This window comes from Cervus elaphus, chromosome 20 (assembly GCF_910594005.1).
Source record: "Cervus elaphus chromosome 20, mCerEla1.1, whole genome shotgun sequence".
NCBI lineage: Eukaryota > Metazoa > Chordata > Mammalia > Artiodactyla > Cervidae > Cervus > Cervus elaphus.
The window spans coordinates 92,354,248-92,378,468 of record NC_057834.1 but is presented as its reverse complement, the minus strand read 5'-3'; the positions used below and the strand labels follow the sequence as shown (position 1 = coordinate 92,378,468).

The 24,221-nt window shown below is 38.4% G+C and overlaps 1 protein-coding gene across 1 annotated transcript; it reads left to right on the top strand.

Annotated features, from left to right (window-relative positions):
- Positions 1–14,622: 14,622 nt before the first annotated feature.
- Positions 14,623–19,308, top strand: LOC122677952 (endogenous retrovirus group PABLB member 1 Env polyprotein-like). Its single transcript, XM_043878286.1, has 2 exons — positions 14,623–14,813; positions 17,614–19,308. Exon 2 carries the CDS (start codon positions 17,615–17,617, stop codon positions 19,169–19,171), a length of 1,557 nt encoding a protein of 518 aa, XP_043734221.1. The 5' UTR covers positions 14,623–14,813; position 17,614; the 3' UTR covers positions 19,172–19,308.
- The last annotated feature ends 4,913 nt before the right edge of the window (positions 19,309–24,221 follow it).

Below are 24,221 nucleotides of genomic sequence, written 5' to 3'. Positions count from 1 at the left end.
AATGTATATGCACGTTCAACTTTGAGAAGCTCTGATAGGAAGTACCGTCCAGCATTGCATGTCAAAAGACCTTTTTCAAGAAAGGGAGGTGCTCAAGAGTTTTGTCATAGTTTCAGAATAATTTTTCATTTTTCAATCTTCAAATGGATTTTATCTTGCAGTTAATTTTTTTGAATTCCTGTAAGATCAATTGAAGCAGTCTTAGAACAAATTATACCTCTGTTAAAGAAAGACAAAGAACAATCCCCTCAGGCTATATGTTAACTTTATACATTTGTGCATACTGAAGTTCATTAAACTGTTCAGTGTCATTGATGAGACTTTCTGCATGATTAATTACTGAAACTGGCATGCCTCCCAAATAGGTCAAGGGTTACACAATCAAGTGAAAGATACAAACAAAGAGTTGAGTTGAGAACTGGTAAATTTAGGCAGTAAATCACAAGCACATGGGCACACACACATACACACATTGACAATGAACTCCTAAAGTCAAGTTGACAAGCCACAGGAGCCAAACTTTAACAGATCCCTGATTCTTCACATGTCCCACAATTATGTGTATTAGAAAAGAGGGCCATTGCCTCAGTAAACTTCATTTATAGTACTGGATGCCTCTTACAAAAAGCACACAGATAAAAGTGTTATGTTTTACAGAGTAAAGGACATAGCCTTAATTTTTCATGAGTTAAATGTAATATAATACCATTTTGGGTGGAAAACTGTTGAGACTTCCATGGTCTAGCACATAGTCAATATTTGAACATTTCATGTATGCTTAAAAATGTGCATTGTCTAGTTAGTGGGTGCTAAGTAGATAGAGAAATCAAAATTGTTAATTATGGTGTCCATGTTTATATCATACTAACTCTTTTCTTTGTCTGAGCTATTAGTAAATATAAGTACGTTAATATCTCCCACTATCATGATGAATTTTAGAAAATATATCTTGTTCTAGCAATTTTGCATCTTGAATTTTAAACCTGCTCCATTGTGTCCAACTCTTGAGACTTTATGGACTAGCCCACCAGGCTCCTCTGTCCATGGATTTCCTAGGCAACAATACTGGAGTGGGTAGCCATTCCCGTCTCCAGGGGATTTTCCTGACCCAGGAATGGAACCCGGGTCTCTTACATTGCAGGAAGATTCTTTACCCTCTGAGCCGCCAGGGAAGCCCCATTCTATTAATAGTAGACTATTTACATTTTCCTGAGAAAAACAGTATCATGATTATATTATGACCATCTTTATTCTTAATAATGCTTTTCATCTTAAATTCTGAATGATTTATGCTACCCAAAATAAGCAAATGCCAGAGGTTAAGGGCACAGTCTCCTAGAAAGCTTCAGTTCAGACAGTACCCACAAGTTCATGCATCCAGAGGGCCACTCCAACTGCTAACCAGCTGGCTATAATTTTGTATAAGCTCTTTATATATTTTAGATATTAAACATTTATCAAACATATGCTTTATAAATATTCTCTTTCATTTAGTTAGTTGTCTTTTCATTTTGCTGATGATCCTTTGTTGTGCAGAAGCTTTTTAGTGTGATGTCAGCCCACCTGTTATTATTGTCTTTGCTTTTGATATCAGTTGAACTTTTAATTGTCAAAGGTCAAAGCCTTCTTTCTAGGATTTCCTTTGTGTTATCTTTTGCAGCAAGATAAAGATGATACCATTCATATCCACAAATAAATTTTCTGTCCATTCTTATCCAGCAATTGTTTCAGCAATAGCTCATAAAATTCCTAGCCAAGTGACGTTTTCTAATATTGAGGGTTCTAAGGCATCTAGAAGTCTAAGTATTCTGTCACTAGTAGAAGTACAGGCAAAACCTCTAGCTAATTCACAATACACAAGTAGAGATGGAGAGATAGACATTGGAATTGTTATGTCTCTTTAACTGTCTCCTACTTCACCTCTAGGTTCATTTCCTAAATTTAAGCCTCAGAATCTTCTACTTAAGATTATTTTTAATAACCTCCTAATGGGCTTCCTGCCCACAATCTTGTCCCTGCCAGACCCATTCTTCACTTTAAATCCTGAGTGAACTTTCTAAATCACTCATTTAATTATGTCATTCCTATCCTCAAAATCCTATGTTATCTTACATATCTTACATCATCTTAACTGATCTTAGGATAGGCTCCAAACACCAATAATAACTTTTAGGCCTTTTTTTAAAAAATGAATTTCAACTATTTGAATTCACTCTGCAATTTTTGTCCTTCAGGTCATTGCTCTTACTTTTGTTTCCTGTTGGAATACACTTTCTACATCATCTCTTCATGTGGCTAACTCAGCTGAGCCCTTGATCCTTAGATAAAACTTCCCTGAATTTCCAAAGGCTAGATCAGGTGCTGTCCTCCTCTGCCATCACATATGACCAAAGAACTCAGTACTTAACCCTGTTGAGGAACTTATCACTCACCTCCTCGCTAAATTCTGTGAGGGCTAGCACCATATCTTGTCAGGGGACATTTGACTTTAAGGAATCCAATATGTTGCCATTCCTCAAGGATTCTCTGTTCCTAATCAGTTCCTATTCCAGGAACAAGTGAAATAGCATGCTGTTCCCAAGACTGAGGTCATAGAATGAGACATGTATGAATCCCCTTCAGTGACTCTTTTCAGCGTCAGCGACCTTGTATGTATTAGACTAGCCATATTGTGGCTATTGATAAAATTTCATCCTCTGTAATAGCTGAGTAATCATCTTACTAAAGATATATAAGCCTGCATTTCTGCTAATAAAGCACCCTTGCTCCATCAGAGCTTGGGTCCCCATGTCTTTCTTTCTTTTTCTCTCTCTCTCTCTCTCTCCCCCTCCCTCCAGCTCTCTCTTTCACTTTCTTACCGTGGACTCCGGACCACCAGGTTCCAGTCCATGAAAGGATCCCAACAATATCTTAACTTGTTCACTATTCTATTTTTTAACACCTATCAGTGCATTCCCATAGTAAGTATTCAGGAAAGTTTTTCTAAATGGGTGAATTAGTAAAGCACAAAATTATTCAGAAAAAAGATACGTGTTCCTTCCTGCCAGTACTTTTTTCTGCCAGCAAACTCATTTTTTGGAGAATAAATTTCACTAATCTAAATACACTGTAATATTGCTCTAAAGTTAACAGGTACAAAGAAGTAACATTTTACATAAGATAAACTCATGTTGGACTCACAGAGTTAATTGCTGATGTTCCCAAAATTCAGTTCAGTTCAGTCACTCACTCATGTATGACTATTTGCAACTCCATGGACTGCAACATGTCAGGCTTCCCTGTCTATCACCAACTCCTGGAGCTTGCTCAACTCATGTCCATCGAGTTGGTGATGCCATCCAAACATCTCATCCTCTCTTGTCCCCTTCTCTTCCTGCCATCAATCTTTCCCAACATCAGACTCTTTTCCAATGAGTCAGTTCTTCGCATCAGGTGGTCAAAGTATTGCACTTTCAGCTTCAGCATCAGTCCTTCCAATGAATATTCAGGACTGATTTCCTTTAGGATTGACTGGTTGGATGTCCTTGCAGTCCAAGGGACTCTCAAGAGTCTACTCCAACATCACAGTTCAGAAGCATCAGTTCTTCAGCGCTCAGCTTGCTTTATAGCCCAACTCTCACATCCATACATGACTATTGGAAGAACCATACCTTTGACTAGTCAGACCTTTGTTGGGAAAGTAATGTCTCTGCTTTTCAATATGCTGTCTAGGTTCTTCCAAGCAGCAAGCGTCTTCTAATCTCATGGCTGCAATCACAATCTACAGTAATTTTGAAGGCCCCCAAAATAAAGTCTGCCACTGTTTCCATTGTTTCCCCATTTATTTGCATGAAGTGATGGGACCAGACGCCATGATCTTTGTTTTATGAATGTTGAGCTTTAAGCCAGCTTCTCACTCTCCTCTTTCACTTTCATCAAGAGGCTCTTTAGTTCTTTTTCACTTCCTGCCATAAGGGTGGTGTCATCTGAGTATCTGAGATAACTGATATTTCTCCCGGCAATCTTGATTCCAGGTTGTGCTTCATCCAGCCCAGCATTTCTTGTGATGTACTGTGCATGTAAGTTAAATATCAGGGTGACAATATACAGCCTTGATGTACTCCTTTCCTAATTTGGAACCAATCTGTTCTTCCATAAGTTAAATATCAGGGTGACAATATACAGCCTTGACGTACTCCTTTCCTAATTTGGAACCAATCTGTTCTTCCATGTCCAGTTCTAACTGTTGCTTCTTGACTTGCATACAGATTTCTCAGGAGGCAGGAAAGGTGGGCTGGTATTCCCATCTCTTTAAGAATTTTCCAGTTTGTTGTGATCTACACAGTCAAAGGCTTTGGTGTAATCAATAAAGCAAAAGTAGATATTTTTCTGGAATTCTCTTGTTTTTTCTATGATCCAACGGATGTTGACAATTTGATCTCTGGTTCCTCTACTTTTTCTAAATCCAGCTTGAACATGTGGAAGTTCATGGTTCACAGACTTTTGAAGCCTGGCTTGGAGAATTTTGAGCATTACTTTGCTAGCATGAGATGAGTGCAATTGTGCTGTAGTTTGAACATTCTTTGGCATTGCCTTTCTTTGGGTTTGGAATGAAAACAGACATTTTCCAATCCTGTACCCATTGCTGAGTTTTCCAAATTTGCTGACATACTGAGTACAGCACTTAAACAGCATCATCTTTTAGGATTTGAAATAGTTCAGCTGAATTCCATCGCCTCCACTAGCTTTGTTCGTAGTAATGCTTCCTATGGCCCACCTGACTTGGCATTCTAGGATGGATGGCTCTAGGTGAGTGATCACACCATTGTGATTATCTGGGTAAGATCTTTTTTGTACAGTTCTTCTGTGTATTCTTGCCACCTCTTCTTAATACCTTCTACTTCTGTTAGGTCCATACCATTTCTATCCTTTATTGAGCCCATCTTTGCATGAAATGTTCCCATGGTATCTCTAATTTTCTTGAAGAGATCTCTAGTCTTTTTCACTCTATTGTTTTCCTCTATTTCTTTGTGCTGATCACTGAGGAAGGGGTACTTATCTCTCCTGGCTATTCTTTGGAATTCTGCATTCAAATGGGTATTTTCTCCTTTTCCTTTCGCGTCTCTTCTTCTCATATCTATTTGTAAGGCCTCCTCAGAGAACCATTTTGCCTTTTTGCATTTCTTTTTCTTGGGGATGATCTTGAACACTGCCTCCTGTACAATGTCATGAATCTCTGTCCATAGTTCTTCTAGCACTCTGTCTATCAGATCTAATCTCTTGAATCTATTTGTCACTTCTACTGTATTATCATAAAGGATCTGATTTAGGTCATACCATTCAGGTATGGTTTTCCCTACTTTCTTCAATTTAAGTCTGAGTTTGGCAATAAGGAGTTCATGATCTGAGTCACAGTCAGCTCCCTGTCTTGTTTTTGCTGACTGTATAGAGCTTCTCCATCTTTGGCTGCAAGGAATATAATCAATCTGATTTTGGTATAGACCATCTGGTGATGTCCATGTATAGAGTCTTCTCTTGTGTTGTTGGAAGAGTGTTTGCTAGGACCACTGATTTCTCTTGGCAAAACTCTGTTAGGCTTTGCCCTGCTTCATTTTGTACTCCAAGGCCAAATTTGCCTGTTACTCCAGGTATCTCTTGACATCCTATTTTTGCATTCCAGTCCCCTATAATGTAAGGACTTCATTTCCCCAAAGGATTTTATGTTCCCCAAAGCAGTTTGTTTTAACGTGGCCAGACTTGAAAGGTTTGCACGTCAAGATGCATGGCTAAATCATATGTCTCTCTTACAGGGTAAGCCATCCCAACACAAGAAATCCTCCCGTGCTTTGCTTCAGAACACTGAAGAGCTTAACATGTAACAGATTTTTAAAGAAAATAGTATTTGGAGATATTAAGAAAAGAGTAGAGAAGTAAAGCTTTTGTTCATAAAATAGAGCTCTTTTGTTTTGCAAATCAAGTTTAATTCACACAGACACAAATGCCTGCCACTCAGAAAGAAAAATGCAAATTTTTTTTTTACAGGGAGAGAAAAATACTATACTTTAAAGGATTTTATCCTCCACCTTGCCAAACTGGAATCATGCATAGCTCCGTGTAGTACTTTGCATGAAGTACACTCACATTGCAAGACTGAAAACAAAGACAAAGCTTGCATATTTTTTTCTTGTAAAATAAAGAAGCACACATATGATAATTTGGTGTATTACTGCAAACAAGGTACACTTTTTGAATGCTTCAGAAAACTACAACTTTGTTACAAGCTAATAGGTTGTTTCTTATAACTATATGCTAGGACACCTATCAAAAGCATGTCCAGTCAAGAGGTTGACATAGTTTCAAAGAGAGGCCATTAATCTGGTGACAGCAATCCATTAAACTAACTCTGCAAATCATTTTGTTGGAGGAATGAAATATTGGAGTGAGAGTAGGACTCTTGTTTACTGTCATTATTGACTAATTACAACATGATTGCTTAGGGACAAGCCAATTTTTTGTACCATGTAGAAAGATAACAAAGATAAAGAAACTCCTGTTTAGAGCAACTCAGCTTTTTAAGGGAATATATTTCTCCATTTGACTCTCCGCAGAAAACAGAGAGAAACTTGTTCTTCTATTTTAGGTAGGATGGATGAGAGCAGATTTAATTTAAGGTAACATAATTAGTAAAATGCTTTTTTATTCTGTGATTAAACTATATGAAAAATTCAATAGAATTCTAAATAACTTGTTATCTACTATACCACTTTACACACTACTAAATCTAATTATTTTTCTCTCAAAAAGTTTCTTAGATTTTTGTTTCTAATATAGACATACAACAATAACAGCCAGAAAAATATTGATCTAACTAAAGGAATCAAATACCTCTTAAGATTGCATTTATGGCTTTTTAATTTAATCTAAGTTTGCCATTATGAAAACTCATGATGTTTTTTGGAATCATTCTCCAAGATGTACACTCAATTTTTGATTATCTAAGACAGCAGAGTATAGAAAATAACAAAGATAGCTAGACCTACAAATCACTTCCTTGCCTAAACCTCAACTAACGTATTTCATAAAGCAACTTCAAGTTAAAGGATTAATGATCAGGGAAATGACCAAAAGATGAGTAGAAAAAGAGGAAAGAAAGAAAAGAGGAATCTGAAAAATGTGTTAACTACATAATTAACTCTCAAAATACTCCTCTAAAGCAGTGGAAGAGGGGATAATTAGATTGAATAAAATGCTGGCCAAAGTTTGGCCTATCGGGTGTAAGTAATACATACACGGGAGTCCCAGGCAGCAGTAGTGGTAAAGAATCCACCTGCCAATGCATGTAGATGTAAGAAATATGGGTTCAATCCATGGATTGGGAAGATTCCCTGGAGAAGTGAATGTCTACCCACTCCAGTATTCTTGCCTGGAGAATCCCATGGATAGAGGAGCCTGGTGGGCTATAGTCTATGGGGTCACAAAGAATTAGACACTATAGAACCTGATTTAGCATGCACGCACTATATATACACAGAGACTTAACATATTATGAGATATAAATGGAGTAAGTGAACAGGCTGCAGGACAGAGGAATAAAATTTAGTTTCTCTAATTGTAGAATGATGCAGCAACTGTTTAAGCATTTTTCACCAATTTATAAAATATCCCGAGTGCATCTAGATATTGCAAAAAGTGTAGGAACAGCAGTCAGTAAGACAGGTACAATAACAGCCTTAATCTTCAGAAGAATAGATATTGGGTAAGTGATGACAATTAATCAATTAATTAATGCTATACAAAGTCTATGAGGAAATAAAGGGTGCTATGATAACACAAAACAAAGACTTGATTGAGTCTGAGAGGGAATTATCCTCTAAGGAAGTAACATTTAAAGGTCACTAGGAAGTAATTCCATTTCACAAAACTTTACTGAGTATAAGCTGTGTGTAAAGTACCACACCTTTTTTTTCCTGAATAATAGTAGAAGGTATACCTCTAAATGTATTCCCAGGGCCAAGAAAGGACAGCAAAGCCTGAATGAACAGCTTGCATTCTGTACACGTTTGTATCCTGCCCAAGAAAGAGTCCTCAACACATCTTCTAGGACCAGGTCCTAAAATAGTGTGACAACAATAGTCCCAAGGAGCCTCTAGAGCTGAACTTTGTAGTGGACCACAGGCTGATAATTTGGGTACATGAAGCTCCAGCTCTGGATTTAAAATCTTAGTCATAAAGAAAGGATGAAATAATGCCATTTGCAGCAACATGGATGGACTTAGAGATTATCATTCTGAGTGAAGTAAGTCAGACAAAGACCAATGACACCACTTATATGTGGAATCTTAAAAAGTGCTGGAGAATATTCTCAGCAAATAGTCAACCCAGGATTGAACCTATAATCTTATCTATCATGCTTTTATTCTTGCACTGTTAATGGTGATTAATATTCAAAATGAAACAAAAAATGAAATTTCACTTTTAATTTAACTCTGAGTTGCAAAGTTCAGAGATAAAGGGAGGAAAGAGGTCTGTTGAAGAGGAATGCTTACTGCATACCAAGTCATATTCCTTATAGCAACAGAGAATCTCACTGCTGCCCTGGGCCTGTGCCACATGCTGTGTTGAACAGATCCCATGAGAGCTATGGTCTGTATGTGATGTTTGATTTTAATTTAAAATTGAATTTAAAGTAGTCAAAAATTTTAGAGTTAGATTAAAAAGCATTTTTTAAGTTTTCTTTCTTGGGGTTGTTTTGTTTTGTTTTACCTATTCATCTGTCAGTGGACATTTATTAATATCCTCATGTTGTATCTCCTCTTTGTTGCTTTCTCAGAAAGTAAATCTATTCTTTCTCTATTGTTTTGACTCTAATATGTTAATACATGGTCCTATCACCTAAAAGGGTAAATACAATCTGTAAGAACTACTAACTTACTGGTTCAATAAAGATATGCCAGCGTTAAAGTAAGTTGACTGCAACTCAAGATAACAGAAATGACCAAGAAGGATCACCGATATGTGCCCATATTTACTCACTCAATAAAGGAACAAAAAGATATCATAAGGATGATACAGTACATTGTAGTAGTGACTAATCTGATTTTAATTGCTCCAGAGTCCAATTATTTTCTTGCTCTATTTTTGCACAATGTTCACACAATCAATTCTTTATTCATAGAAGAATTTTTCACATCATTAAAATTGAGAAAAAAATTAAACCTATATATCTCTGTGCTGTTGATTTCCATTTTAAATATGCCTACACATTTTCATTTGGAAATCAATTGGAATTCTGTGCTAACGCCTCTGTGGGTATTTGGACAATTATGCCATAAAGCTCAAGACAAATGAGACCCCTCTGAATGATCTAGTTTTGCACACAATGGAGAGAAAACAATTGACCAGAAAACAGATCATTATCTAAGTCTTGCAGATTTACTTTTAACAATAAGATTGTTGATTTTTTAACTGTATGAAAAATGTACTAATGTGACCTTCTGAAAATGAAAATTTCCATGGATACTTTTACAACTTCAAGTACGAGGTCATCTGAAAAATGTTCTTATGATAATTTCTAGTGTAGCCATTCAGCTAAGGTTAAAATCAAACAATACAAGTTATTTTATGTTTATTCAAGTATTGCCTTTTCACATTTGAATTTATACAAAATTTATTTCATATTGTTCACCTGTTTTAGCTACTTTTCATAATTGGTCAATTCATTTCAACACATAAGTTTTTTTCTTTCCCCCTGTTTTTTTGTTTTTTTGCTCATTTCAAGTTTGGTAAGATTCTATGTAGTATGAAGCAGGAATTGTTACAGTTGTTGCTGTTAGCAACATTCATCGGCTGTCAACTCTGTGTAGGAGACCAGATTGCAGTTAAGTACTATGGAAAGTTATAAGTAGATGGACGCTTAGCTTCTGCCCTCAATGATGGTGTAATCGAATGAAATTCACTTAATATACTCTCTTAGAAACATAAGATACACTAGAAAAACACATTACAGACATTTAAAGAGCAATATTTCAAGTACCAGCTCAAGTGTCATAGATAAATGTCTCCAACTCTTTGCTGAAAGTTCATTGGGATTCCACTGCTGATACTATTAAGAACAACAGATATCAAAATGGCCATGAAAGACCTAAGGATCTACAAAGATACTGTGGTAGTTAAATTTTACAGAGTGTCTAATAAGTGCCAAGCCCAGGAGTTTTACATACATCATTTCACTTAATCCTCATGACAACTTTGCCTGCAAGGTTAATCCCCATTTTCCATCTTCGGTTGCTGAGGCTTAGAGAAATTAAGTATTTAGTCAGATCACATAGCTAATAATGGCAGAGTCTGGATTGATAACTCGTTATTCGAACCCCAAACTTTCCCCGTTTCCCCCAAAGCCTCTCAGGCTTCTTTACCAGGCCAGTCTAATTTTCTCAACTATTTTTCCCTGTTTACTCTCTGATCTCAGCCAGTGTTTCATTCTCTCCTCCCATTTCCGTTGCACTTTCTTCCTGTGCTGAACCCACTAGATGACACGGGCACCCCCACAAGGCCGTGCGTCCTCCTGAAGGTGGTTCAGGGCCCAAGCCTCTCCAGCCGTGCTTCTGGCTATGGTCAGTGACTTGCTGTCTAATCCCAGGTGGCGCTGGTAGTAAAGAACTGGCCTGCCAATGCAGGAGTCCTAAGAGATGTAGGTTTGATCCCTGGATTGGGAAGATCCACTGGAGGAGGGCATGGCAACCCGCTTCAGGATTTTTGCCTGGAGAAGTCCATGGACAGAGGAGCCTAGCAGCTCCTCTGGGGTCACACAGTCAGACATGACTGAAGCGACTTAGCATACACACAATACTCCAGCTCCACTTTCAGGCCTTCCTTTCCTCACCTCCTCATATATTCTTTACTCCCTAAATTCCCTCTACTCCCAAAAATACCTTTTGAAGCTGATTGGTACAGTCCCTAATTTATAAAACTCCTCTTTTTCATCTTCATTCATGTAGAATGAATTGCAATCAATTTTTAAGAGATAATTCTAGGGAAAGGGAATTAACATTAATTGAGCAGCTTCTATGCCTGACAATGTCTGCTGGGTCTTTTGCATCTTACCTGCTTTTATTTCCAGTTCAGTTCAGTTCAGTTCAGTCACTCAGTCATGTCCAGCTCTTTACGACCCCATGGACTACAGCATGCCAGGCCTCCCTGTCCATCACCAACTCCTGGAGTTTATCCAAACTCATGTACATTGAGTCAGTGATGCCATCCAACCATCTCATCCTCTATCATCCCCTTCTTCTCCTGCCCTCAATCTTTCCCAGCATCAGGGTCTTTTCAAATGCATCAGCTCTTCACATCAGGTGGCCAAAGTGTTGGAGTTTCAGCTTCAACATCAGGCCTTCCAACGAACATTCAGGACTGATCTCCTACTTATTTCCAGTAGTAAGTCATTATATCTAAGGTAACCACTCACTCTTCTGAATGTCCAAGGTATTTCCAAACTCAACTCAACAAATGTTTACCAAGTGTTCATTAGATTTCAGGCATTGTGTGGGTTGCTGATGAGAAAATGATGAGAGGACAGGTGTCAAACTCAAGAACATTACAGCCTAAGGGAAGAAAGTCAATGGACAAATACATCACTATATGATGAAAAATAATCACAACCATCTATAGAATCATATGCACATATGGAAAAGACTCTAGATCCAGAATGGGAATAGGAAGAGTAAAGTGAGAAAGATAAGTTTCCAAGGAAGGTGTACATATGCAATCTCTCAATTATGAATATGGGTGAAAGTGAAAGTCCCTCAGCTGTGTCCGACTCTTTGTGACCCCATGGACTATGGAATTCTCCAGGCCAGAATACTGGAGTAGGCAGCCTTTCCCTTCTCCAGGGGATCTTCCCAACCCAGGGATCAAACTCAGGTCTGCCGCATTGCAGGCAGATTCTTTACCAGCTGAGCCACAAGGGAAGTTCAAGAATACTGAAGTGGGTAGCCTATCCCATCTCCAGTGGATCTTCCCCACCCAGGAATCTAACCAGGGTCTCCTGCATGGCAAGTGGATTCTTTCTCAAAACAAGTAGGTGGTGTGGGTTGGAACACAACAGGAATAAAAGGGACACCATCTTCAGAGTGTCTGTGTGTGACTGGGAAATAGTGTAATTAACAACTACTGGTGGAGAGCTGGAGGCAGAAGGAGGAACTAGATCTTAAAGGGCTCTCTGTGCTGTGCTACATTGCTTAGATATTAATCTCAAGGCAATGGGGAGGTATTAGCGGTTTATTTTTAGCTAAGTGGGTCTAGATTTCTACTTTGGAAAGATCAATATGTCTGAGGTTTGGAGACAGAAAAGCTAGAAGGAGAGGAGTTAAGTGACTTCTTTGCAGTATATCCAAGACAAAGATGATGAGGGTCTGAACAAGTGATGGCAAAAAGTACTCTGCTTTAAGAAATAAATTTTAAAGATTTTAAACAGAAATGGTCTATAGATTTCTAGATGCAGGAAAAAGAGAGGCATCAGTGGAATAGCTGGATCCAGAATGATGTCTTGGTGTCTGTCTTGGATGGTGGGACCCTGGGAAGAGCAGTACTGGTGGCATGGAGGAAGAGATGAGGCTACATTTGGTTATGGGCTTGAGGTGCCTCCCAACTTTCAAATGGGAATGCCCAGTGTACCTTTCTGAATGAATCGATTGGGATATATCACATTCATTTTTATTGTAATTTACTATTTCATGTGCATTTTTATTCTGACCAATTATTATTTTTTTAATTCTTTGAGCAAAGAGGGATCATTGCCTTATAATTCTTTGCATTTATCACAGGTCACAAACAATATATGGCTAATAGTGGGTGCTCAGGAAAGATTTGTTTCTTGACAACTGAATTCACTGATTAATTGCTATGTGTTGACTCTAATAAATACTGAGTAAAGTTGGATAAAGTTTGTAAAGGTTTCAAAAAGATTTTATGTGTGAGGGTTAGAAGAACAGTGGCATAGCATATTTATGAAAACCTTTTATATTTCTTGTGTGTAACCCTAAATACGTAGTATCCTAAAAACAATTATTTATATATTTTTGATAACAAAAATTCTTATTTTGTCCTCTGTTTTCTCCCAAGCTTTTATGGCACATAGTAGGTATTCAATAAATACTTGTTGAATAAATGTGCAAATCACTGTTAACAATTTATGGAAAAAACTATCATCTATATACCATAATTGCAAATTATTAAAATCTATATATAATAATTTGCATTAAATAATAGATGGAGTTTACCCAATTTTTCACCATCCAGTAACCACAAAGTATCTTTGTTTTCTATCTTTGTAATGCATTTGCAGTTGGAGTCTGTCCCTTTATATCTCAGCAATTCTGTCTCCATCTGCTCATGATGCCAGATGGAGGAGAAGCACGGAGACCAAGAGACTAATGAAGCAACTCATCAAGTTGTTTAAAAGGCAAAAATATTTAAGAAAATCAAATCGGTTGAAATGCCCTATCTGAAAAGTGATGGTTGTATATTATATAACTTTAAAGTTTCTGGAGGTAAACAAACAAACAAACAAAGCTAAAGGAAATCTTCTGAAGATAAATTGTTAATGACTTGTAAGGATATGCATTTTGGAAAAACACAAGAGTATCTATCATCTTCTCTTCAGTGTCTATGTTACACCCTGATAGCAAAGAACATTAACTCTTTCTGACCATAAGGATAAAATTAACTACATTGGGGACTGTGGAGTCCGTTAATGAAAATAGTTTACCAAGGCTCTTTGTTGGTGATGGACTCAGACACCATGAAATAAGGATGCAAGCCAGTCTCTTCAAAGAAAACTCAGTAGTTTACAGAAGGGATAGTGCCTGTAATTTATAGGAGAAAGAAAGGAAGAATCAGGTGAACTCTACTGGATCTTACAGTTCTCTAAAAAGCAGTAGTGAAGATGGAGGAGAAAAAAAAATCTCACACATGATATTTTAGGACTGTACCAGACATTAGCTAGTGGGAAGTACAAGATAAAATAATATCCCTCAAATAGTGCTATAATGTAATAAACTATATTATTCAATTCACCATACAAAATACATTATAGTAGAAATAAATTCATTCTAAATATTGGTAAGTTGTAAAATTATACGACAAAGAAAAGATATTAGTGTTATTACAAATGAAAAACTACAGAATGATAAAGTATGTTTAAATAACAATCATAAGAAGTGAGAGATTCTACCAAAGATTCACCCAAACCAATGATCATGAATGCGGGGAGCCGGCCTGACTGCTCAGGCCCCTTCTCGGCCCTGAGAGAGATCAAAAGGTCCCTCTCTGTCCCGCCACCCCTGATTTGTTAAAGTGCAAATTGGCCTTTCTCACCTCCCTCAAGGAAATCGCTGCAGCCACCATTTGCCTATTTTCCTGACTCTGATAAGATTATCGGGCTCCTGTGAATGGCTTATGTCTAGGTAGTCTTTACCTGATTGTAAGATGCTGGTGCCATGCTCTGCTGGAGTTAAGATAAACTCCTAAAACTAGTATCTGCAGTTCTGCACGTATACAAGTCTTTGATCTAAAATTTGGTGAATCCTGTTAGTATATATATGTATGTTACGCCTCAATAAAGTCGTCGGAATCAGTCAGAAGCTGACTCCGTCCCTCTCAACCCCATCTTTCTTAGTCTTTTATTTCTCAGGTGCACTGGTGATTGCGTCCTTGACCTGTTCATCTAGCCGGCAGGCCCGGCAAGTGGCGCCAGAACGAGGGACGTGGGCGGATCCCAGAGCACAGCCACCCAAAAATATTGAAAGTGATCCCGGGAGAAAGCCTCACCTATTCAGGTATCGTTGGAAAACTGTGGGTGGAGAGGGTATAGTTGAGAGTAAAAATTATGGGGCAAAGTAATAGTAGACAGTTCTTTGTTTCTATGTTAAAAACTATGCTAAAAGCTAGAGGAATTTCTGTCTCTAAACAGAAACTAGAAAGATTTCTTGTCTTTGTGGAGGAAACTTGTCCTTGGTTCCCAGAGCAAGGAACTATTAGCCTTGAAACTTGGATAAAGGTGGGAGAACAAATTCAAACAGTTTATACCCTCTGTGGACCAGACAAAGTTCCTCTTGATGCTTATTCTCTATGGACTCTAATAAGAGATTGTTTAAACCCAGAACACGAGAGTAGGAAATTTGAAACAGCCTTGAAATTTATAGCACCCAAGTGTTCAGGTGCCCCCCAACGGGTAGCGGAGCACATATATGACTCCCCAATTGTTTCAGGTTCCAGAAAAAATGATAATGAGACTACTGCTCTAGAACAAGACTCAGATTCAGAACTTTCTCCTGATGAGGAAGACGATTTAAAAGAGCAGGCTTTTGAGCATGACAAAGAAGGATGGGATGCCTTTATAGTAACTCAACAAAAGAATAAAGACCAAGGCTCCCCTTTTTCTGAACTTAGAGAGATGCTAACATCCATATCTCAGAGAATGGAACAACTAGACTTATCGCCCATAAATACAACTAAGCCGTTGCATTCTAAAACGCCATCTGTTATAGCCGGTTTAGATCCTGACCCGCTGCCGCCGCCGGTCCCACTCCCTCCCCCTTCTCTCGCAGAAGCGCCTTTGATTCCAACAGCGCCAGTATATGTTCCATCTAGCCTAAAAAGGCCAGTACTTTCACCACTACAAATGACTGTGAAAACAGCCCGAGAACAGGGTGAAAATCTTGAGGGATATTCTATGATTTTTCCTGTTTTTCAAGATGCTAATCATCGGAGGTATCATGAGCCTCTGCCTTTTAAACAACTGAAACAAGCTTGCGCTCAATACGGGCCTACTGCGCCGTTTACTCTAGCCATAATTGAAAGTCTTTCATCTCAATACTTGCCTCCTAATCTCTTGTGGCGCTCAAAATACGGCGAGGTCTGTAACATCATTGAAGACCGTAACCGCCTTAATGGGCTGCAGGTTACTTTTGACATGCTAATGGAGGAAGGACAATTTCGAAACCTTAATCAACAACTGACCCTTCCTCCCCTAGAATACTAAACGATGAGGGGCGAGCTGCTCTGGCATTAGTTGAAAAGGCCCTCTCTCAGCATTTTGCTACCTACTGTGTTTTTTCTCAACCGTGGGGACTATATGTGTTTCCCTCTAAACATACCCCGACAGCAGTGTTATATCAAAATGCTCCCTTACAGTGGATCCATTTACCTGTATCGCCTTCAAAAGTTCTTACTCCTTTTTTTTATTTCATTAGCCTCCTCGTTGCCAAAGGAAGGCGTCTTTCCAGAGAAATGTTGGGAGCCGATCCTGCTTACATTTATGTGCCCTATACCAAAGAACAGCAGGAATGGCTTTTTCAGTTTAATGACTCGTGGGCTTTGGCCTTTTCCTCCTTTACAGGTCAAATTATTAATCATTTACCTTCTGATAAACTTTTGCATTTTGCCAGCCAGCATTCATTTATTTTTCCAAAGAATGTTTCTAATGTTCCTATTCAAGATGCTCTTACGATCTTTACTGATGGATCCTCCAATGGAACTGCTGCCTTTGTGGTTAATGATACCCCTTTCTCCTGGCAGACGAACTATACATCGGCTCAAGAAGTAGAACTTTCAGCCGTTCATAAAGTATGCTCACAATATTCCTCACAGTCTTTTAATTTGTTTACTGATAGCAAATACATTGCTCATGCTTTGCAATATATAGAAACTGTTCCCTTTATTTCTACTGTGAATTCTAACATTCAACATTTGTTACGTTCAATTCAGTCTCTGCTGCAACAGTGCACTTTACCCTGCTTCTTTGGACATTTACGTGCCCACACTGGGCTTCCTGGACCTCTATCTATGGGAAATCAGATGGCTGATTCTCACACTAGAGTTTTTCTTTCACAGGTGGAAGCAGCACAGCAATCACATGCGCTACATCACCAGAATAGTAATACTCTTCGTTTGCAGTTTCAAATCCCTCGAGAGACTGCACGACAAATTGTTAAATCTTGTCCTGTTTGCCCTAAGTTTCTCCCAGTTCCACATCTTGGCGTTAATCCTCGCGGGCTTCTACCGAATCATCTTTGGCAAATGGATGTCACTCATGTCCCTTCCTTTGGTCGTTTAAAGTACGTTCATGTATCTATTGACACCTTTTCAGGATATATTGTGGCATCCTTACAGACTGGTGAAGCCGCAAAGCATTCTATCTCACATTGTCTTTATGCTTTTTCCATTTTAGGCACGCCAAAGATTATAAAAACTGATAATGGCCCCGGCTATGTCTCCTCTGCCTTCAAAAATTTTTGTTCCTCTTTTTCTATCACCCTAAAAACAGGCATTCCTTATAATCCACAGGGTCAAGGCATCGTGGAACGTGCTAATCAAACTTTGAAACTACAGCTTCAAAAAATACAGAGGGGGGAGCTCTACCCCCTTCTACCCAGAAATTACCTTAATCACGCTTTATATATTTTAAATTTTTTAATTTTAGATAAAGAAGGACATTCAGCCGCGCAGAGATTTTGGGACCCTCAGATTTCCAGCAGAAAGCCGATGGTCTTGTGGAAAGACCCGCTGGATAATAACTGGCATGGCCCAGATCCAGTGTTAATTTGGGGGAGGGGTCAGGTATGTGTTTTTCCACAGGATGCCGAAGCACCGCGCTGGCTCCCGGAAAGGCTGGTACGCCAGACGGAGGAGATTACTGAATCAGCAATTAGGTCGGCTGACTTTACAGCAGAGAAATCTTCTCCCGACAAATCAGCAGATGCATGAGTTTATCCTTCAAGCAAGGAGGATGGCTGCAGAGACGGCCCAACCTCGATATGCGCTGGCTTATATCGCCCTCACTTTGGCATGCGCGATAATGAATCAAGCCTTCCCTCAGGCTGAAGCCAATGCTTTCGTTTCCTGGGCTCATTCTTATGCTGATTTTTACAATGAAACAGCCTGCTGGGTCTGCACAAGCATGCCTTTATCGGTTACAGAAGGATTACCCTGGTGGGTGCTTCCCTTTCCAAAAAATGAAACTTCGGCTTTATGTGATTTTTTAAAAGAATATCAGAAGAAACATCGAAGCTTAATTACAGTTAATTTTGATATAGATTCTCGATGCTCTGATCCTTTACACGCTTCTTCTTTTTATTTTAATGTAACACAAAGTTATCAGGAAATTGTTAATGCGTACTTATATTACGAAAATAGATCTGTTTCTTCTCCCAATGATTTTAATCGATTTGAGGGTGACTACTACCAAGTTTGGGACGAATATTTCTGGATGACCCCTGAAAAAGGACAGCTACTGACCCCTGCTGACATTTGCTGGGAGCAAAAGACTCATGTACCAACATTTGGAGGCCGAGAATTTCCAGGATATCACATGAAACATATGGGACTATTGCCTACCCACAAATGTAAGACTGTAATGGATGTAACGTTTATTGTCAACAAGTCTGTTATTTGGCCAGGGACAGATTGGGAAAATAGCCCTGGTATAAGATGGGTAGCCCCAAATAACACTCGATGGATTTGTGGATACAACCTTTGGCCCTGGCTCCCTGTAGGATGGGTGGGGAGATGTACCCTAGGGTTTGTGTTTGCCCCTGGGAGAATTCATAAGCAAAAAATTAGTCAACCTGTTAATTTACCTTATGTTAAAGCCCGGTGGTCACGCTCTGTTTTTCATTGGTATGATTATTTAGCCTCAATTTTTGTGCCCTCTTTAGGAGCCACTGATATTATGCTCAGGGTAGAGGCTTTGAACAATTTTACAAAACAAGCTTTGACAGATACTAGAAGAGCTTTAGAGGCTCTTAATGAAGAACAAAAACAGATGAGAAAAGCCGTTCTACAAAATCGTATGGCTCTGGATATTCTAACAGCCTCTCAAGGGGGAACATGTGCCTTAATAAAAATGGAGTGTTGTGTATATATTCCTGATTATTCCTCAAATGTTTCTGATGCTTTAGAAGATATGAAACAACAAGTAGCCGCTATGGATTTCTCTGACTCCAGCATTTGGAGTCAGATATCTGCCTGGTTTCATAGTGGTTGGTGGAAATCTATAATTTTCATCATTGTATGCATATTGTTATTGCTGTGTTTTGGCCCTTGCATTTGTCAATGCATATCTGAGATGATAAATAAAAGATTGCTGATGTTTTCCCGTTTGCAAACGCGGCCATTTCCTTCGAGGGAGATATAATGGCCATTAGTCAAAAGAAAAGGGGGAGATGCGGGGAGCCGGCCTGACTGCTCAGGCCCCTTCTCGGCCCTGAGAGAGATCAAAAGGTCCCTCTCTGTCCCGCCACCCCTGATTTGTTAAAGTGCAAATTGGCCTTTCTCACCTCCCTCAAGGAAATCGCTGCAGCCACCATTTGCCTATTTTCCTGACTCTGATAAGATTATCGGGCTCCTGTGAATGGCTTATGTCTAGGTAGTCTTTACCTGATTGTAAGATGCTGGTGCCATGCTCTGCTGGAGTTAAGATAAACTCCTAAAACTAGTATCTGCAGTTCTGCACGTATACAAGTCTTTGATCTAAAATTTGGTGAATCCTGTTAGTATATATATGTATGTTACGCCTCAATAAAGTCGTCGGAATCAGTCAGAAGCTGACTCCGTCCCTCTCAACCCCATCTTTCTTAGTCTTTTATTTCTCAGGTGCACTGGTGATTGCGTCCTTGACCTGTTCATCTAGCCGGCAGGCCCGGCACATGAAAACTTATTCATTAAATTTAGATAATTTCCCTCTTTAAAGGAAACACATATCTTCTCAGTTTTCCATCTCAGCTCCTTTGAGGCAGGTGACAAGTAGATCTACAGTTGACAGTCAAATTCTCCCTAAGCCTAATTTGGTTTTCCTGACATTTAATTTCTCAAGGTTATTATTATTATTATTATTATTATTTGGTTGAGAATATCTCAAACCTAGTAAGAATTCTGAATTCAAATTATCTTCTAAACCTGGCTCATTTGACTAAATAAGATTTTTAAACTGCAAATAATTTTATTTAGTAAAAGCCACAATCAGGTCACACTTGAAAAGAGAAATAAAAAAAGAAGAAGAAGAAAAGAAAGAAGAGGAGGAAGAGGAAGGAGAAGAATGGGAAAGAGGAAGGGGAAGAGGAGCAGCAGCACGAAGTGAGAGTATTAGGACTTACTTGATGTACATTATAGTGAATTATGCTTGCTTTTTTGCTTCTTTCAGGAATTAGAGTCACTGTGAATAATCTGTATGCATTTATTTCTTCATTTACTCATTTATTTACCAAACATTTTTAAGGACTTTGTATATACCAATCACTATGCTAATTATTAATTATATATGGCATAGATTTTAAGTGTCCATATAAGTGTTAATATCAGAAATGAAGTCTCCTTGGGAATATGGATCTAAAAAAATGCCCAGTCTCCAAAGTATAGGTGCGCATGGCTGTGCATGTACCCAATACATTTTATCTGCTCCCCAGCATTTGCCAAAGCTGTTGTGTTAGGCAAGTCCGTGTGGAAATTTCTGGACAAAGAGCTATAAACAGATGTGATATATATCATTTTGGAGCCAAGACATGTTAGGGCTGTTGGACTACCTTCTTTTGACCATGCTCCCTTTCTTTGCCATAGCAGGCTTGGCAGCCATGTGTAACAGATGCTGAAGCTATAAAATGGAGACACTTTCCTTAGACCCATTGGACACATATATCAGTGAGAAATGAACTAAGTAGAACTAAGGCACCGAGACTGGAGGGTCTGTTACCCTAGCCTGACTGTTTCAGACCAGCAAGCATGAAGAAATTATCTTGGTATGACAGAGGAAGCATTGATATGAAACACAGAGATTACATTTGAAACATTTTTTGACTTCTAGAAACCATGCACATCAATTTGGAAGTACTGCATACTGTAGAAACACAACATTCATTTCTTGCCTGGTTCATATCAATTTATGAGAAGATGAAAGAAGATTCTATAGCTCTGATAGTCTCATTTTCTCAAGAATTTTTTCCTACCTCGTCCAAGGTCTTTTGTCTAATTTCATATTTACAATTTTGGATAATTTTTCCAAAAAAAAGAAAAAAGTGATAGTTGCTCAGTTGTATCTGATTCTTTGCAACCCATGGACTGTAGCCCGCCAAGGCTCCTCTGTCCACAGAATGCTCCAGGCAAGAATACTGGAGTGGGTTGCCATGCATTTCCCAAGGGGATCTTCTCAACCCAGGGATTGAATCCAGGTCCCCTGCCTTGCAGGTACATTCTTTACTGAGTCAAAAGGATTCTCCCAATTTGAATAAATTTCCAGACAGACAAAACCCTGGATCCAGCCCTACCCAGTCTTTCATATTACACTTCTTACCTAGTACTAGGTGATATCTTTGTTTTCACCAGGTGTTTATCTCACTCTCCAAAAGTAAACTTATACAAAAAGATATCTCTTACCTGGCACTAGGCATTATGTTTCCATTTACATCAGGGGTTTGTCCCACTCTCCTAAAATAAACTAGATAAAAAGGCCTTTTCTCCTCATGATCTGGGAAATTATCATGTATATATTTCCCCTTTAGGCAATTAAATCCAAGAAACGTTTCCTTTGGCGAGTGTTTAAACTACTGCTTTTCCTAGCTTCAGTTATTTTCAGTAGTGCTCATTTACACATATAGACTGGCACCTGCATGTTTATATACAAATGGAAACACACACACATGTACTCACAGACTTAAGAGCATATAAGTACATTTTATGATCTGTTGGGTTTTTTCCCCCATGTATTAAGATGACTTTTTAATAGAGACCTATACCACAGGCCAGTATCAGGTAAGCAAGGCTAATGTCTACAGATTTCTGACGCATAAGTCAGCCATTTTCATGAGGCCCAGCTCATTGCCAAGGCCACATATTGTTCTCTGAGGCAAATTACCTCAACAATTAAAGCCCCGAGCTGATGATTTCTTGGAGTTAGCACTCCCTGGCCCTTCAAACAGAAGAAAATAAAAGTCTGTAGAGTAAGCAGGAGGCTTTCCTCTTTTCCAAAGTACTTTATTTTGTGTATCGTGAGGGTGGTGGCATGATATGGCTGTCATTTTTGCAGGGAGTTTAACTGCAATCTGTATTCCAGGAAGGAGAATGCAACAGGAAAGGAGAGAGGATGCCAGGAAAAGTATAGTTACAATTATGCATGCAGGTAGTATGTTAGGAACTCTTTCCAAAGCTATGATAAAGTACTTCATTCTTTATTTAAACTCTCATAATCATTCTTCTTTATCTAAAGAGCCACATTTTTAGAAGAAGCAAAATTCTAAAAAAAAAAAAAAAAAAAAAATCAGCTTTCAAGTTTGTTTTTTCCCCTCTAAATATGGGAAAGAAGGGAGAGTAGGAGGTTTCTGAAATTAATAAAAATGGGACTTTTAACATAAAATTTGATTCATTAGCAGAACAATTGAGACAGTTAATTCAAAGCATAAGGTAGAACTGAGTTTACTTCTTGAAATTTTAGTGGCACTTAATGACTTTATCTCTAATAAAATGACAATTTTATTAGTCTGTATATTCATCAATCTGTTTTCCATACATTGATGAAAAATATTTTAATGAAAACAAAATTTATTAAAGGGCAACAATTTGGTCTTGAAACTATTCCAAGGACTAAGTAGTATACACAGAAAATTTTTTTAAAAATCCTATTTTCATTTTTTAGCACTAGGGATACCAAAATAAATACAATACTAGTTAAATACTATGACCAACCTAGACAGCATATTAAAAAGCAGGGACATTACTTTGCCAACAAAAGTCCATCTAGTCAAAGCTATGGTTTTTTGAGAAGTTATGTATGGATATGAGAGTTGGACTATAAAGAAAGCTGAGGACCAAAGAATGGACACTTTTGAACTGCGGTGTTGGAGAAAACTCTTGAGAGTCTCTTGGAGTGCAAGGAGATCAAATCAGTCACTCCTAAAATAAATCATTCCTGAATATTCATTGGAAGGACTGATGCTGAAGCTGAAATTCCAATACTTTGGCCACCTGATGTGAAGAACTGACTCATTGGAAAAGACCCTGATTCTGGGTAAGATTGAAGACAGGAGAAGTGGATGACAGAGGATGAGATGGTTGGATGGCATCACGGATTCAATGGACATGAGTTTAAGCAAGCTCCTGGAGTGGTGATGGACAGGGAAGCCTGGCATGCTGCAGTCCATGGGGTCACAAAGAGTTGGACACAACTGAGTGACTGTGCTGAACTAGTCAAATGAGTGGAACATTATGTAATCAACTTTGCTGTAACGCCATGTGATAAATGTTATAATGAGGCATACACAGAAGCACTGTGGGAAAGCTCTTGTAGAAAATACCTCTCGATTCTAAAAGATCAATCAGAAATACTCCAAGCAGACAAGAGTATAAGGCAACTTCAGACAAAGGAATTTGAAAATTGTGACTAGTCCAATAGCTGGAACATTGGGATTGAGAGTTCTGGTGGCAGGAGAGAGCTGGAAAGATAGGGGTTATCAAGATCACTAAGGATTTTTTTTTTTCCTGCTAAATGGAAAGGTTTTTTACTTCATTCTCCAAGTCTCCTATAAGTGGAAGATACAACCAAAGAGTGGATTTGCATTTTAGAAAAATATCCAAGGTAGATTTGAGGAAAGAAATAGTAAGAATTGATAATGCCATTGGAGAATCAGAGATGGAGAATTTTGAGAGCAGACGCAAATGCACGGATGAGATTTGACTATGTAAGGTAGGAAGTAAAGAGGGATGATTGGGATTACCCACAGGATAGGTTATAAAAGGAAAGGAAGTGATTTTAGTTCATAGCATGTTGTGTTTGAGTTCAGTGGAGGACATCCAAGTAAACATACACAGTGGTTAGTTAGAAATATATTTGGAACTTAGGAGAGATGTTTCTAGGACCTGTAAGAAAAAAAGTTATACTGTAAAGCATGGACCTGTATATTGCCAACCAGGAAACTAATACAGACTAAGGGAAAAAACTGTAGATGGAAGCATGAGTAACACTGACGTTTAAGGAAAAAGCAAGAGGAGCACAAAAAAACGTCAGAAGAGTAAGAAAGAATATTAAGAACAGCACATAGTGTCATGGAAGTTGAGGTGGAAAAAGATGCAGCAAAGAGGAAGAAAGAGATCAACATTATCCAATGCTTCCACAAACTCCAGAAAAATAATTACTAAAAAATATTGATTTGATTTAGCCATAGAAGATCATTAGTGATATTTTTAAAGGTTTTTTCACTAGT

Excerpts from the sequence above, each read along its gene's own strand:
- LOC122677952 (XM_043878286.1), top strand. The coding sequence starts at position 17,615 with ATGCCGAAGCACCGCGCTGGCTCCCGGAAAGGCTGGTACGCCAGACGG.